At 43.7% G+C, this 17,734-nt stretch overlaps 1 protein-coding gene across 2 annotated transcripts; it reads right to left on the bottom strand.

Annotated features, from left to right (window-relative positions):
* Positions 1-686: 686 nt before the first annotated feature.
* PDCD6 (programmed cell death 6) lies at positions 687-17,691 on the bottom strand. 2 transcript variants are annotated; one of them, XM_006264726.4, is made up of 6 exons: positions 17,582-17,691; positions 15,854-15,915; positions 6,886-6,930; positions 5,227-5,385; positions 4,235-4,344; positions 687-1,211 (listed from the first exon to the last, which is right to left on the bottom strand). In XM_006264726.4, exons 1-6 carry the CDS (start codon positions 17,650-17,652, stop codon positions 1,113-1,115), a joined length of 546 nt encoding a protein of 181 aa, XP_006264788.2. In that variant the 5' UTR covers positions 17,653-17,691; the 3' UTR covers positions 687-1,112. The 2 variants fall into 2 exon arrangements, with proteins under 2 accessions (XP_006264788.2, XP_006264789.2); XM_006264727.4 differs by having other exon boundaries at positions 5,233-5,385.
* Positions 17,692-17,734: the final 43 nt, after the last annotated feature.

Genomic DNA, 17,734 nt, shown 5'->3' with positions numbered 1-17,734 from the left:
TGGTTTTAAACAAACATCTCAAATTCTCTGATTTAAAAAATAAATAAATCCACACTTAAAATGAAGTGCCACTATAAAAAAAAATAAATAAATAAAAAAATATAAAGTACTGGTAGGTATCCAAATTGTTTTAAAATTGTAAATATATCTATAAAATATCATGTTCTATTGACACATTTTATATATAGAAGAACCTGAAAATATATTCCATTATATTATGTGTCAATGGAACATGATGTTTTATAGATATATTTACAATTTTAAAACAATTTGGATACCTACCAGTACCTCAATCCCTATAATAAAATAAAGGGCAGAGTACCTATACATTTTGGCATTTGATTTTTGGTTTATCATAGAAAATCAGAGCTCCCTCTGCCCCTTTCACTCACAGCAACACAGGTCCAGGCCCCTCACTGCCAAGCCACAGCCCTGCTGGAGGGTGCCTCCAACTGCAGGAGCACCCAAGTCCCAGCTACAGAAAAGCAGAGCATAGAGCCTGGCTCCCCCACAGGCAGTACAGCCAGAGCAGAGTCTGCTTTAGGCATACTGCTTAGATCCATTAACATAACATCATAATTTTGTATATACCATGGAATTCAAACTGCAACGATCTACCAGTTTAAAGCTGATAATACCCTTTACAGAAATAATCCTTTTATGAAAAATTAGACAGGACAGCAAAGTAGGTTTGTAAGTTTTAAATTCTGTATTAAAAATGAATACATTAAATCCTTATAAAAGTGTAAGGCACATGCAATCTATGGTGTGCAAATTGTGTCTGACCTTTACATCACTTTTACTAACAAGCATTATTTTAATTTGGCGTGTCTATAAAGTAATCTTGTTTCCCCATGCACACTACCTGGGGAGAAGAGTTATGGCATTGCATAATTTAAAGCTTGTGATAGAAAGGTGATATGGCCACTGCTGCTGGCAGAATATAAAATGAAATAGTCGGAGTACAGATTCTTAAAGTGATGACGCTTACAATTTCAGAGTGTGAAGCAAGTCATGTACAGTTATGATACAAAAATAATCATTCAAGGGATAACTTGGCAATTCCAGTCTTCTCATTAGTAACAGCCAGTAATATTCTCATGTTGTCACTATCATACAATGCTGAAGACCATAGAAAGATACTGTTCATAAGACACCTGAATCCAGCCATCTTGATCAGTATCATAGCGCCTGAATATATCAGTCAATCTCTGTAAAGAAACACAGACTACATTACAGGAGGGTATTCTTAAATGGTGTGTATCATATATATACGACCGGTTTCCAGCAATAAAACTGACTTTTTATTGAGCCCTCAGGATAATGCAAGTCAATCTAAATTCTTATACAAAGGTTGCTCTCCCTATACATGCTCCAGCTTTTTCATCCTGTTGTGACACGCTGTGCCATGTTTAATTACAGCTTGTAGCCTCTACATTTCAGGTAACTGCGTCTACCAGCAAAGCTTTAGTACATAATAGCTAAGCAGTAAAAGGGCAGAATTATTTTTGTATTAAATAAATAAGATCCTCTCACACACTAAGCTGAAAAATAAAAGAATGGGACATCTTTGCACCAGAATGCCTTGCAAACATACACTTTCTCTGTTACAACCTTGATTAGTTATGGGCTCCATCACATTTTTCTGTAAACAGCCATGCATCAATTATCACCCTCCTATTTTTTATCCAGCATTATTACTAGCATAACAAATTCCATACTAAGGTGACTTAAGCACATTTGCTGTGCCAATTTGAAAACTGAAATTGCATTTTAAATTAAAGTTCTACATTTAAGTGTGATTATATTTAAAAAACAACTATATTCTTACATGCTTATCTACTTAACTATAAAAACAGAAGCTTTTTCTACTTTTTACTTCAGTTGGGCTTGCATGGCCAACATAACTAGGGGAGACTGACTGCAATAATCAACAACCAGATTCCAGCTGCCAGATCAGATTTTACTTTTATCACACCTATGTAGCCCTAAGTGAAGCTGCAGTGACAGAAACAGATGGGATGTGGGTGGCTAGAAAAATCATCACTGCCACTCCATAGGGGATGATCCCAAACTCAGTTTTCATAGGCTACACTGCAGGGTTAGTGATAAAATAAGAAGGAACACACTTTTTTTTTTTTAAACAAGTTTCTCTCTGAAGGGTAGAACATGGAAACGCACAAGGACACATCATATTTCAGACAAAAATAATCTTAAAGGGAAAAGAGCCTAGACATGGAGGATCATCATTTTGGGCTTTATTACAATAAAGCCTAGATACCTTAACTGTGGCATGACTACATTGCACTAGGTACTATACAAGTGGACCGAGAGTGGCAGCTACCAGAAATAAGGAAGTGATATATTAATGCTTTTTTGTCCCTTGTGCTATACAGGTTGGATTGACTGGGCAGTAGCAAAGAGAATTAGGGGGCTTATCTTGCCTTCTTTCTTGGTCTATCTAGTTCAGAGGCAGGGAATTATTTCAGGTGGAGGACAGCTTAATGATGTTTGGTGAGCTTTCAAGGGCTGCATGGGTAGCCCCTTGACAGTTGCCCTGCCCCCTGGTTGCCGTCTTGGGACCAGAAGTCCCACCCCTGACCACTGACTGTCAATGGAAGTCCCCTTGCCCCCCCACACACATTTCTTTTGGGAGGGATGGGTTGCTATCTCACTTGATGCTGTCTCCTCTACAAGGATAATCTGTAGTAGTTCATGTGTCTTAATGATAGGATAAGCACAAGAAAACTTTTAAGGCTAGACAGTATGTGAGAAAGCAAGTTTATATAAGATGGTACCTCTCAATTTTAAAAATGCCTAAAAAGCAGAAACATTAGTTGTAATGGAAACCTTTGCAACTTCAACAGTCCTCTGGTAAATCTCATTTTAATGCCTACTACAAATGAAACTAAGACTCAAGAAGAAAAAATCTAGACACAGATTTCATTCCGTCTATTGTGCGTGATATCACTCCACTCTACCTCAAGTCCTAGAACAATAATTAATGTAAAAGGTTACAGTTTCCTCACTCTTTGGTCTCAATGATAAGGGTATATTAACAAATTAGATGCATTAATAGATGTTTTAAGGCTTGACCAAGATGGATGCCTACCAGACAAAGCAACAGCTGCTGAAGCCCCATGTTGGCAAGCCAGATCAAAATGTTCCACAGGCTGTAGGCTGCCAACCCCTGCTCTAGAAAACAGAGGGTGCAGACAAGTGCAGCTCCCAGCTGTAACTGGGAATGATTTTTGCAAAGTGTGTTACAAGGTTACCACAAACCAAACAAGTTCACTGTTAGATGGGGGTGGTGAGAATCATGCTGCAGGCTGAGAACGTGCAGCCAGGTTCCCATAGCAATGGCCAGGGCTCTCTGCCAGTGCTGGCTGTTTTCAGAATGGGAAGGGGGAAAGGCAACAGAGGGAGCTTGTTCTTGGGGCTCCCCAGCTGGTGCTGAAGGGTGGGGTGGGTGAACTGGAGGCCCCCCTCCCTGGCCTGGGCAAAACCCCCCAGACTGAACTCTCACTGCTCCCCTTCCCCACCTCCCATTCTGAAAACAGCAACAGGCTGGGAGCTCACAGACACAAACTGCAAAGATGCTACATTTTGAAATGTCTTTATCTGATACCTCAATGGAAAGGGTCAGGTTTTCACCCTGTCAGCCTTTTTTGACGCTGTTTCCAGCTGTACACTTGTGTTTGGTTACAGCTATAAACTGCTTTCTGTGGCCAGATTGGGCAAAAAAATGTCACTTCTGTCCGCAGCCAGACTGCTTTCAGCTTATCAAAGGAGTATCAACAAAGTTCAACACAAAAACTTGTTCTTTTAGTGATAGTCACAAAAGGAGAATAAGAGCACAACAAAAACCATATTTGGGACCAAACTGTATTCCACCTATTAGGCCCCCAAGTGCAATTTATTCCACGCTGCTCAAATTCTGAAAACACTGAGCATTGATGTGACATGGATTAACAAAAAACATGACCAAAAGGTGACTCTGAAAGGAAACACCCACTAGAGTAAAATGTGCAAAGAATGCTGCACAGAGAGCCTCTAGATAACTCAGATCCATGTTCAAACATTTCAAGTCTTATCTGCACAGAGGGACTCATAGCACAGTATTCCTAAAACTGACAACTACATTCCTAATCTAGCATGTCTGCCCATTTTTAAATATATAATTCCTATACAGGTTAGATTCTTATATTGACATTTGATGCATCTAGTCTATTACCTGCAAAACAACGCAGCACTGAATGAAGTCATCAAAAGCAACTTGTCCTCTGCCTTGACGGTCAAATTTCCGAATGAGGATATCATAGAATTGCTCAGATAGTCGATATCCTTAGAAAAAAAAGATACCAAGATTTATATGGCCAATGCCAGGTAGTGTGCATTAAAGTTATTAGTGTGCGAGACATGTTTAAATTACATTGCAGAACAGAAATCAATATTAAATGTATAAGCAGTTAAATGGATTAATTAGAAGCTCAAAGGGTGTTTACAGGAAAACACATGCTGTATCCAAATGCAGGCAATATGAACACGCAAAGGAAAAATGGAAGCTCTGTGAAATTAATACTACACCTCCCATTAAACAATTATGGGGTTAAAAGTACAAAGGCAAGCATTTAGCGCTGTGCTCATATTTTGCAGCAACATTTTAATTCCCATTAAATTGAAGAGAGTTGAATAAACAAGGTTCTCTTCTCAAATCAGGAAGTGAATCCAACTGTGCTTTAACTGGGTGGCCTAAGCTGTTATTTTCACAGGCCTTTTTCTGTTGTTACTGCACGGTGATACAGAATGCTACGATGGAACAATTAGAAAAAACTAGAAGCATACATCCGAATCGGGCCAAAGCTTCGCACAGCCCTAATCTGTATTATTTACAGATAAGTTGCCTGAGAGATGCCAAACACCTAATCACTTTAACAAAGCTCATGAGAGTAAGTGTAGCATTTAAGAATTACCATACTTCACACTTACAACATGTTTTATCAGAAGATCCAGTGTCTTTAAGAGGAACGGACAAATTCCCATTTTTCAAATAAGCCATCTTTTTAGAAGCATTATATAGCCAAACATATACCACCAGATTTATTTTTCATACATACTTTATTCCATTTTTGTCTCAACTGGCAAAGTGATGCAGCCCTGAAAATGATTTGGTCTCATCTTGGCAAAGACCAACTACATAGCAAACTATAATTACAAATAAATTACCAAAACCTGTTAGTGCTTGCTTTAGTTCATTTTTGTCAATCATTCCAGAATTGTCTCTATCATACGTTCGAAAGACATTCTGCCAGTCTGAGATATATTTCCAGACTCCTGTGAATTCATTGAAGTTCACACCACCTTTGTTCTCTCTGTCAAACATGGCTGAAACGGACATATTTGAAGTATTAATACATTTGACACAAAAAGCAAAAACCTTACAAGTGACTAGTTCAAAATAGACATTCCTAAATTTGGGGGATAGGAGGGGAAGGGGCAGAGATTGGAGCTTGGGGGTGGAGGGGCAGAAAAGCTGTAGGAGTGAGACAAAAGGCAAGGGGGGCAGCTAACACCCCACCCCAGCCACTGCTTTTCCTGCTGTAACTGAGAGGGGGACAACAAATTTAAGGCAACCCTCCAATAATTTAGACCGGGAAAATTTTAACATTTATAAATTTTCCATATATAGAATCTAACTTGGGGGGGGGGGGGGGGGGGGGGGGCAGTGGTATCGTCTTTGGTTTGAATAAATGCATTAAGTATGGAAAGAGGTGAGGAAGTAATGAAATGAGATTAAAAGAAGTGATTTGTCAAAGCACTGCTGACCTGAATGGAACAATAGTTTTCAGGAGCAACCAGGAGAAGAAGAGGTGATGTCACCAAGATAACATGACAGGGAAGTCACTGCTTTCAGTTATGTAGACAGAATGGTGCAACAATGAAACCACTTCACTGAATGGATCAGTTAATAAAAATAATAAAGATTTTGCTCTTCTCCAAGAAGCTACACAGCAATAGGAGCTACAAAAATCTAAAACTGACACCTGGAAGAGCAGCATAATGAACTATTCAAAAGGTATAAGCAAACTGCTTATACAATATAAGCAGACACAAGCTCCTCTGCTTTTACTTGATTTCAGACTAACACAGCTAACTACATCTTCCTGTACAGGGATAGACACACAAATGAGAAAGGAATTTCTCTTTTAAATTTATGATTGGCTTTAAAAGAGAGAAAAGGGAAACAGGTTTCAAAGTTGCAGTTACTTGTAACTTGCTATAACTACTATCTTCTAAATAATCAGGAATGATTTCAATAAACAGAGAATGGGCTCCAATATATGGTCTCCATGTTGGCACTTTTGGGGAGCATAAAGTCCATTCTTTTACTTGATATCTATAATTAAGACAAGATGGCTAAAACTGTACCTACTGATGTTTTTGTATTAAAAAGGAATTCAATATTATGGGAAAACAATCTGACACTTATATCTTCTCTGCATTCCTGATATTCATCATCTCAGTTGCTGAAAGTCTTCCTTGACAATCACGTACATGCACATGTAACAGTACTTTTTTTAAAAAACCCCAAGTATCAGTAGGTCTATTTCAGTCTAATTAATACCTTTTGTGAAGTGGAAGGATAAGAACTGAAGCCTGCTTTTCTTTCACTAAAGAAAAAGCCCACTTACAACACTGGCTATCCTATGTAAAAATACAGCTGCTTCAGAAGCCACAAAGAATCTATCTCATGACACAATGAATATTCAATGTACTGATAACCTAAAATGAGGTCATCAAGTGCAGCCTTTGAAAGCCTTAGTAAACAGCTAATTAAAACTGTAAAAATATTTCAAGTGAGAAAGGTCAAACAATTACACTTACACAGAATTGACCTGACAGTTGCAGGATTAAATGGAGTCCATGTTCCTGAAACAGACAGAAAAGCAAGATTGTAAAACTATATGGAAGTTATTTTTGATAAATCTGTTTTAACTTTTCCTATATAGCAGAGATGTCAACACTACCCCCCTCCCCATGATCCAGAGCCAGCCACCTCCAGCAGTGAGGCAAGAGGCAGCAACATTAACTGCTGTGGGCTCCTGAGCCACAGGGATTGATGTACCTTTTACTTGCCCCTATGTGGCCCCATATGTCAGAATTAAAGGACAAGACTTATCTTCATTTCCAAGCTCCTCCAGATGCCCTGTAGATTGGATAATACAACTGTAAGCTGGAGCCAGGCCACAGCCCATATCTTTGACACCCCTGCTATGTAATATAGATAGCAAGTTCAGAGCTAGACTTTAGAAGCACAAGAAAATATGGCCAAGACCATCTATAGATAATATGTCAACAGCTCTTGCCTACCATGACAATTGCAATAAAGTCTCATTCTGCAAAATGTACTGTATGAATTAAGGATTCTTCTTCTTCACTGCAGAATTTAGAGGTGTTTAAAGCTGACAAAAGGACCTTAAAAAAGAGAAAGCATCATTTCTGCCTTCACTTGTAGCACTGGAAGTATAACAACAGTGATTTGTCAGCCGGTCCATTATGGTTAACACTACATGGATACATCATTAAACTCAAACTCATCAAGCTCCAAACAATTCAGGCATCCATCCCCACCCCCCGTCTTTTTGCCCCCACTGCTCCTATTGGAAAGCTGTTCCAGAACTTGATTGCTTTAGTGGTCAGAAATGTTCTCCAAATTTCTATCCCAAATGCATTTGTAAAAAACCTGGTCTTGCACTGCAATAACTCCAGATCTCTAGGTCCTCTCCCCCTGCATATCCTCAGGCCTCTGCCCAGGGTTCCCAGCAGTGATGGTGCAGAGTTGTGCCCCCTGACTGTGGTGGCAGGCAGGGGGCAGCAGCACTGAGACTCCCTGCTCCACCCTCCTGCACCAGGGCTTGCCCACTGGGCCATGGCAGCAGCTCCTGACCAACGCTGGTCTGGCCAGGCTGCAGCTTTGTGCCCCGCTGTTTGTGCAGAAGTCTGGGAAGGCACATGCCCCCTGACACATCCCGACACGTTGCTAATGGCCATGTGCCCCAACCCCACACACCCACCCCCTGCCACACACACACACACATACCCCCACCTGGTGCAGGAGGGGAGCTGCTGCCAAGAGGGAGAGAGTGGGGGGGGGGCAGGGGCAGCGCACTGGCATATCAGAGCTACTCAACACCACAGAACAGCGGCGGGGGGGGGAGAAGAGGAGAAGCTGCATCTGGACCTGCGTCTTGGCAAGTGAAGGGGGCAGGGGGAGCTCTGATTATTCATGACAAAAAAGCCAAAATAGAGGTATTCAGACTTTATTTTATTATAATGAATGAGGCATTGATTGGTAGACTTCCAAATTGCTTTAAAATTATAAATATATCAATAAAACATTGTTTTCAACTGATATCTACACACACACACACACACACACGTACGTATATATGCACACACACACACAGGTGTATGTATACATAGTGGCATTTCATTTTAATCGTGGGGAAAATGTATAGGGGGGGTTAATCAGAGAATTTTGGATTTTTTTTTTTAATCAGCAAATAAGGATCCCTACTCACCACCAAACAAACTGGAACGTGAAAAGCTAAAACAGGTTTATTACTGCATCAGACAGAAAAAGCAAAAAGAAAAACGGATGCTAGCTTTGCAGACAGACATACAAAAGCAAAACCAGAAACCTCACTGCTGCTTTCTACCCTGAATGGGACAACAAAGTGATTTAGTCCTCAACCATAATGGGCTGAATGAAAAACTAAAATCAGCCCTCCAAAACTGTGGTACATATCTTCAGTGGGGAAGCTGACTGTAATTTGAGGAAACAGAAGTGGGGTGAGATTAGATCAGGCCAACGTGACTCATGGCCCCAAAATGACTGACACTTCTCTCCGAAGCTACAGAGAGTAGGGCCAGAGTCCAGTGTCAGCCATCTCAGCCACCAGACTGAAGAGACTTTGAGCTGGCTGAGAGTACAAGCTGCTGTATACTGTTTGTGGTATCTTGATGCAGTCTGTGATGTGGAAACAACTCCTTATTACTTACATGAACTTATACAGAGAGCTGTTTACAGTAAAAAATTAGCAATCCCGCTACCGCCCACAAAAGGGTCTGGGGTGACGCTCCTGCAGACGTCGCCTTTGGTCCAACATAACGTTTATGGCAGCATGAAGGCAAAGAAAACGGATGTCCTTGCCTTTTGTCACACCACAAAACCCCAACATTTGTGGCTACGGTGGTATCAATTTGTGTCCGTATGTAGCAAGGGATGTCTGTTTGCTTTAAGGCATGAGAGTGTGGGCAGCCTGGAGCACACTGCGGTCTCCAGCTACCCTAGAAATTCCCAGGCAGAATCAGGGCCCTGAAGCACCAGCAGCTCCTGCCCAGCTTTCCTGGGCTCAGAGAGGTGCCAATTCAACACCCAGTGTGATTCTATTGAGCCCTGGGGGGGCATCTCCAGTCACAGGTAACACATGGCTTACTGCCCCACATGATCAACGGGAGGGACAACGGGTACTGTGCATTTGGTCCAATGAAGTGGGTCAGCTGTGTGAGGGCACATACTGCTGCAGCTGATCTGCTTCATTTGGCAAGTCTGTTTCTAGTCCCAGTTCCTGTCCTGCCGCAATAGTAGACGCAGAGTTTCCAGGAGGACTTACTCCTTGTCACACAGCCAGCCATGACTGGAAAAATCCTTTTTTCCTCCATTCTACCTCCCAAAAAAACACAAGGAAAGTGTTTTATTTGAAAGTGCGTAATATGCAAGAAAAGACTGCTTTGATCCAGCTCCTACAGGTTCTGATGTAAAAACTTATCAAGTTTGGCAAGCAGCATCTACTGTAGGCCAAAACAAATAGGAGAACATAGATTTCATAGACATTCGGGCTGGAAGGGATCCTGGAGGATTATCGAGTCCAGCCCCCTGCCCAGGGGCAGGAAGTCAGAATGATTTAGACCTCAACTATAATGGGTTGAATGACAAACTGGAACCTAAGTCTGAACCATGCTGGGGAGCCCATGCTGCTCCAGTAAAACACTAGAGAGTCTAGTGCTTCTGAGATCTGCCATTATAAATAAAGACCAAGTCACCATGGGACTTGCACAGCACTTGTGGCAGACACATCAAAGATACAGCTGAGTCAATTAATACTCCCAATTGCTCTTTCTGCCACCAAATTTCTGGTCCAATGGGCTGGATCCAGAATGTGAAGCTGTGTCCTCTGGCCTAGGGGGCTGCCCGTGGGGCTGGAAATGTAGCAGTGAGAGGAACAAAGGCTTCTGTGGCTCTGCTGACACTGCCCTAGTGCTGTGCCATGCTGCGCTGCACCACACCACCTGGCCTTGACACAGGCACAGGTGAAGCCTCCGGTTCCCAGAACATCCCTGAAGTGCCCCAGCTAGGACAGCCACATGCTGCTAGCCCTTGGCCTTATGGGTTCAAAGCTGGCCTGACTGATGAGAATAACCTGAGAAGAAAACTGGAAAGGTCCTGCAAAACCTCTGCACTAAGAACACACTAGCAGCACAAAGGCGATATGGGCAATGAGGCAGTGGCCCAGTTGGGAGTCACTGAGGACTGGAGAGGCTGTGGAAGGGAACAGGAGAGCTGCACGTAGAGATAAGATGGTCGCATACATTGTGACTGGAAGCTTCAGTAAGAACAAGTAGAAAAAAAAAAAAAACTACAGATTTGCACATCACTGCACAGAGTCAAAGCAAAGGAGCGGAGGAACTCAAGCTCCTAGTATGAGACTGAACCAGACATTGTAGGAATAATGGAGATGCATAGGAATAGTATCTATTACTGGACTGCGGTTTTTAAAGGATGCAAACAACTTAGGAGCATTAGAAATAAAATAAAGGTGGTGGGTGGCACCCTACAATGAAATGGTAGACTGTCAGGAAATAAGATGCAATGACAAAGATAAAACGGAACTCCTCCCCAGCCTAGGACTGCTGCCAGGCAGATAAGCCCTGCCCACGCGCTCCACCTTTGAAACTAGCTCCAGAGCTCATGCCATGTAGAGGCCTATGCAATGATCCCAAGCACGGTCCACAGCTCTATAATATTCAAGAGTAGCTCTAAACACATGCCCCAAGGATGGTCAGGCCTCCTGGGCCATCTACTCAAAGATTCTCCAAAACTACAACTTCAACATACAACACACTGTATGTAAAAGCAGTGGAGACAGCGGCACTGCCAATACCCTGCTCCTGAAATGTCAGAGAAGTCATTGGTTAATTAATATATGCTCAGAGGATCCTAGGAAGAGGACCCTACCCCATGCTACAGAGTAGGCCCATACTGCAGGTGTTTTGCCCTTTCTGAACAAGAGGAAACATTTTTTCCTGAGCCCATGTATGGGGATCCTCTAGCCAAAAACATGAGTTAAACATGAGTTTTAAAGTCCCGGCAGAAATATCAGTGCACTACAGACAAAAGCCTGCAGCTTTAGCTGCACCAAGTGAACCAAGACCAAAGAATCTGAGCAGTACTAGGATGCATGCTCAGCATCTCTTTGCTGCCTAAGCATGAGTGTGCTGGAGAGGGAGTGGACAGACTATAGATACTCAGCAGCAGTCCTAGGTTCATCAGGGAGACTGAAACTGAGCCCTAAGACTCTGCCTGCATATACAGTCTAATTTTTGCTCTGGGAAGGCAAGACATACAAAAACCCCATGGAATCCAAGGAGTCTACTGCCCTAAACAAATTGTGTTTGTAGTTACCCAAGTGTAATACCCACATCCCCTCTGCCTCAGTTGGAGCCAGAAGAGTCTCTGCTCAAATTTCACCTGCCTTCAATGTTACGTTCCCAATATTCCAAATATCCTCAGTCCTCTAGCAAAAAAGGGCATAGGGTCAGATAGTCATACAAAGCAACAAGCAAGCAAAGACTTTAGTCACCTTGAGTTTCTTTTCCATCTCTGAACCCTAATCACAAGTGCTTTTCTTCTACAGTCTCAAAAGAGTAAGTCTAATTACACTTACAAATTGCACCGGGGGGGGGGGGGGGGGGTGGAAAATCAATCAGCCACAGATCCAAGAATACAGTTCAAGGTCCAAACATTCTCTTTTTCATAAGAAAGAATACTGGAGAAGCAACTGTTTTCTCCCTACATCAATCTATCCCCAATTTAGTTTTAGGCACGTCCTTGCTCTTTTTTTAAAGAGACTTTCTTTTGTGTGTCAAACATATTGCTCAACTGGTCCAACTCAAAGCTTATGTTCATCCAGAACAAGGGCTCCTAACACATTAGTTTTAGCCTGTTCCAGCATCAGGGCTACGGCAATGCCAATAGCTCAGCCAAGAATTTTACTGAATAGGACTGCTGCAACAGAGGAAAAAGACTATACATGGACACTGCAAAATGATAGATCTTGCCACTTCCAGTAGCCACCAGAAAATCTGAGCAGTAGCTTGTTAGTATCAGCTTCTTATGACAGAGGAGTATGTAATATTTGTAAGGTGTTTTTGAACGGAGGGGGGGGGGGGGGGGTGTCTATGTACCACCTGCAGAGACCTCCCTGGAGAGAAAAGCCCAAGCCATTCTTTTCATAGAGTTTATGTTTTCAGTGAAATTTCTTTCTGTTTTAATTATTAGCTTCTACAATATGCTCAGCTATGAAGATAACTTTCCAAATGCGAACCAAACCTACCCTGACTCTGCTGGTCACTGGTCTTCAAGCAGCAAAGGTTGTAAAGTCGCTCTAATGTATTCACATGAACACAGCATACATTCAAATATTAGATATTGGAAACATTAGGATACGTAATTAAGAATCATTAAAAAAAATAAAAAGGACACGGTGACAACGTGTAGGTTCTTGTCACACATATTACTGTCAAGTTAAACAAAGGCACAAGCACACATCTAGACACTTAGAAGAAAGGGAGTGGATAAAACCATTGGTGACTAAAGCAATTAATTTTGTGTATGCAGAATCAACTGCCATTTAATACCAGGGGGAGGTGGGGGGAGCATATAGTGAACTATTAGGGAGCATGGTTTGTTCGAATCTTCTAGAGGATGAACACAGCATCTGAAAACGTGTGTTTATAGAGCTGACTAGCTTATCTGTTTTCTCAGTTTTCTTACTGTTGTTTAGACAGGGGTGCTCTCATTAAATTATAATCAAGAGTGAAAGCTGCTGCCGAGTATGGCAAATAGACGAGAGAAACAGTTGTGCAGAATTTAAGCTGGGAAGGGTAACATCACCACTGGAGTAGACTATGAGGAAAACAAAACTAATTTAAGGACTGATGAAGAGAGGGGGCCCAGAATCCTTGTAAAGAACAATTTAAGGTCTGAATGAAGATAGACACTCCAATTCATTCACCTATTTTTGTTAAAATGTTGTTCTGCCTTTTCAAGCAGTTTATTCTGGTGGTGAGGTTGGGGGCAAGGGGGAGCATCTATCCACTGTAATCAGAAATGGATCCAGAATTTTACAAAGGGGGATGAGGTGACTCGTGCTACAGTGATGGCTACACCCCCCAGCTCCTCTGCCATCTCCCCGACAGGGGGGCATGCAGACGACACTGTAGGAGCAGCAGTAGAGGATTTAAACCCTGGGGACGGTAAGCATTTTCCCTCCTCCCTTCCCCTCTGTGCTCAGAGGCATGTCCCCTCCCCTCCCCTCCCCACCTGCCGCTGCTGGTGTCCTTGCTGTTCTGGGGGCAATGGGAGCTCTTGTCCCACTCCAGCCAAGCTGTGCTCACCCAAGACTGCGGCAGTAGCAGGCAGGCACATTCCCCCCTCCCTGTGCCTGCTCCTAGGCTATCAGGGTACCTCACAGGCAAGGGAGGGGGAATGTGCCTGCTGGATACCACGGTCCCCACTGAGCTTAGTTACTGCCTACCCCCCCACAGCCCAGCTGGAGTGGGCAGGAGCTCCCCTTGCCTTGGGGACAGCACAGACCTAGCAGCAGCAGGAAGGAGAAGGGTCATGCCTTTGAGCATGGATGGAAAGGGAAGGGACAAAATTCTTATTTTACGTGAACCTTAAGTCCCGGAATGGTGCTCCTGTGGCATGGTCAGAAAGGGGTTAAGGGCACACCAAATCATCCCCTCTGGATCCACCCTCAATTGTAATCTTCTATCATGCAAAATATAAAACCAAATTCTTTCAAAAACAATAAATACAGGTTATAATGGCACCAGATTTGTAATGGTAAAACCCACTGCCTGGATATATTCCTAAACAGACGATGACTGTTAAAAATAATGTTTTACTGATCTTAGCACTGCAACCCAAAACATCACTCAGACTCGACTCACCTTCCTCACAGACAGGTTGAGCAGAAGGGATGACAGAATTAAACTTTGCAGGGACCTCACATGAAAGGAACTTGGGAAGCAATGAGGAGCTACCCAAACTCAGTGTCTGTGATTTTCCAGAAAAAAAGTAAATTACTAAAGAACAACCAGGTCCACTCTCATAGCATTACATGATCAGTGAACTGCAACAAAAGTTAATAAAACAAAAATGTTTAACAAGGATACCTGAACTTCACCTTCAGATCACTGATAAGCTTATTATAATCCCTATCAACGCCTCAACACAAGTGATTTCATGGTGGCTAGGAAGTCCTAATAATAAACTAGGGAACTGCTGAAGAAATGGCTTCTGGAAGCACTGATTACACTTTTCCACCTTCCTCTCTACACAGACATTTATCTGTGTATCCAGTAAGAAATTAATCAGCCAGGACTCTTCAACTGGTGGCCCACATCCAGCTTGCAAGGGGTTAACGTGCAGCATACAGGCTACTGGGTGCTGGGGCCAACAGCATAACGAGAGGGGGCCCAGTGAGCTCACTACTCACATGTGGTGAAGGGAGCTTGATGGCTGTGCTGCCTATCTGGTGGTGAAACTTTACGCTTCAGGGGTCCTGGGAGCCCATGCAGTGTTCAGCTCCCATGGCAAGTGGCCTAAGGCCTGTGACCAGTGCAGTGTGCCACCCCTAGTTAGCTGTTCCAAAGTTGGACAGCCCTGTCATAGAACCTCAGTCTTCTTACCATGCTCACTGCCTGCATCATGATATGCCACAGATTACCTGTTCGGTAAAACCAGTTGGAGGTACTCCTGCAAAATGTCCCTGGGCTACAGACTGATTAAGAAAAGGGAAGGGCATGTTCAGAGATATAAGTAAATATTTTGTATGAAAACACAAAGCTGCTGGGAGGCTATATTAATATGCTTTTCCTCTCGTATAACACAATCCAATTCCCAGAAACTGGGCTTGTTACGTTGCTACCACTTAAGTACATAAAATGACTAATAAAGAATCTTTAAAAAGAAAAAGAAACAAATCCAACTTCCTTCTTAAGGGTTAAAAATATATGTATATGAGCATGCAGGGTCAGAAAGTTACAGGTTCTTTACCTGATAATCTCTTATGTTCTTTTCAGTCCTTCCTGAGAGGATTGCTCTTACCTCTTTATTCAGATCATCAGTTTCTTTTGTACAGTAAAAGCCCTGTTATCCGGCATTCGACTAGCCAGAATACTCTACTAACCAGAATTTCTGGCCAGTCAGCTGGCTGCGAGGGGTGGGCAGGGGAAGCTTGCAGGGAGCCACTGCCACCCTATGCTGTTGTTACTCCATTGCAGCCACTGCCACCCCCTGCCCCCGCTTTGCGTCCAGCTGGAAACCCCTGTGCCTCAAGTAACCGGCATGTTCAGATTCCCGGCACCCCGCGACTCTCAACTTATGCTGGATACCAGAGCTTTAACTGCCCGTAGAAAATAACATTTATTATATAATCCAAAAAGCAAGTGAGATATTGTACTCAACTTTCAATAAAGTACTTTTGGATGGAGCTATACTTACCATTGGATAATGCCTGCTGAAGTTCCATGTCAGATATTATTCCACTCCTGTCTTTATCAACCCTGCAAAAAGAATTTTAAATGTTTCCATGTCAAATTAACAAATTCCACTCTAGAACCTGAAACGTTCAAGAAATTCTCTCAAAGAAAAAAGTTTTCAATAATAATGTTAAAACAGCAAAAATTCAATGAAGCACAAAAGCCCTGATTTTGCACGCTTAATGCATGCGTCTAATTTGAAGTCAGAGTGACTATGGTTGTAGCAAAACTACTCCCAAATGGAAATATTTGCAAGACTGGGACCCCACATTTTCAATATACAGGATAAGGAAAGAAAAAAATTCAAAAAAAAAAATCTGGTATTTTAGGTACAAAAATACAGTAAGTATCTTAAGGTTACCATAAACCTAAGGCTTTTGCTGCACCATGGATCAAAGACAACACAAACAGAAGTAAATAATTATCACTGTAAATAAGTAGTCATGGAGACCTCATCACATGACTGTCTTCTGCAGACCACACCTAATGAATTCAGTATAATAATGAAGAGACCATTTCATTATAAACATACAAGAGATAAAAATTGCCAAGAAAAAGGAGGAAGATTATTAGAGTAAACCAGGTTGAGCATTAACGAACACAGAGAATAACCTTTAAAGAGGTATTTTCCTTTAAATGAAAAAGAAAAAAAACAATGAAAAATTATACCATAGTCACAGATTTTGGTATAAGATTCTTAGAAAATAACTGGGCATCTTTAGAAAAACAGAACATGTCATGCTTGTTAAAGGCTACAACCACAAACAAGCCCGGACAGTGCAATAATACCTAAACGTGAGGCACCAGATGCCAGACTGGAGGCCACAGAAGTGAGTTCGGCACAGAGCCTTCCTACAAAATGGTCTGTAAAGAAGGAGGCATCAGGCCAGAGTCCACAGCATCCACGTGCTGAAGCGCGCAATGCAACAGAAGGTGTCACAACACTTGCAACAACGTAGGTGCCACCGGCCGCACTGACTCTATTAGAAGGCAATGTTTCTCCCCCCACCCCTCATTTAACATGGGGGAAAAAAGCCCTTCACCCTACAGCAGAGCATAAGGCAGCAGGGGTCAGGACCAGAGCCAGAGCCGCCTCTGCACACCCAGCCACTCTTACCCTGCAGCCCCTAGTCCTGCCCCCCCACGCCACCTCTCCCTGCCCCGCACTGCCCCTTTCTTCTGCTGGGCTCCCTCCCTGCTGCAGCCTGGGGCACGGAGCATGTGCCCAGCCCAGCCCCTAGCAGCACTGCACCCACACTCCTGCTGCAACAGGAACCGAGCCTGCCAGCAGGAAGCAAAGGGGGGCGGGGGGGAGGAGGAGGAGGCGGCGGCAGGGCAGGCGAGGAAGGCGGACAAAGGCCCGAGACCACAGGGGCAGCAGCAGCGCGGGGAGCGGAGCCAGGGGCAGCCCGAGGCTGCAGCGAGGGCAGGCACAGTGGGGAGGCACACGGTGGCAAGCTGCCTGCCCCATTACTGCGGGCGGCGCTGAAACCTCCCTACAGCTTTGCCCCAGGCGCAGGGAGGCGGCGGCGGCCGCAGCAGCCCCGGGCACCGAGCGCCGCTGGGGGCGGAAAAGGCGGGGGGCGGCCCCCCCGGCAGTCGCTCCCCGCCCGGCCCCGGGAGCCTCGACAGCTCTGACGTCACGCGGACGAGGCCGTTAGCCAGGGAGTTGGGGGAAAGGGGTGCTCACCGTTGGAACACGCTCCACAAGAAGTTGGCGTCCGGCGCACCCGGCCGGTACTGCTGCCCCATCGCCGCCATGGCCGCGCGCTGCCCGCCTACTTCCGGCCGCGAGGGAGCCACGGGGCCAAGGCGCGGCGGCACTTCCGGGACGCCTCGTCCC

The sequence above is a fragment of the Alligator mississippiensis genome, chromosome 3 (genome assembly GCF_030867095.1).
Source record: "Alligator mississippiensis isolate rAllMis1 chromosome 3, rAllMis1, whole genome shotgun sequence".
In the NCBI taxonomy this organism is placed as follows: Eukaryota; Metazoa; Chordata; order Crocodylia; family Alligatoridae; genus Alligator; species Alligator mississippiensis.
The sequence above is the reverse complement of the archived record's forward strand: the minus strand, read 5'-3'. Positions and strand labels throughout refer to the sequence as shown.

Bases quoted from the DNA above. Each gene is read 5' to 3' on its own strand.
- PDCD6 (XM_006264726.4), bottom strand. From the start codon at position 17,652: ATGGCGGCGATGGGGCAGCAGTACCGGCCGGGTGCGCCGGACGCCAAC. The intron at 4,345-5,226 runs GTAATTTATTTG...TTTTTTTCTAAG, and splicing joins GCAAGCACTAACAGGTTTTG to GATATCGACTATCTGAGCAA. The intron at 1,212-4,234 runs GTAATAGACTAG...GTTTCTTTACAG, and splicing joins AGTGCTGCGTTGTTTTGCAG to AGATTGACTGATATATTCAG.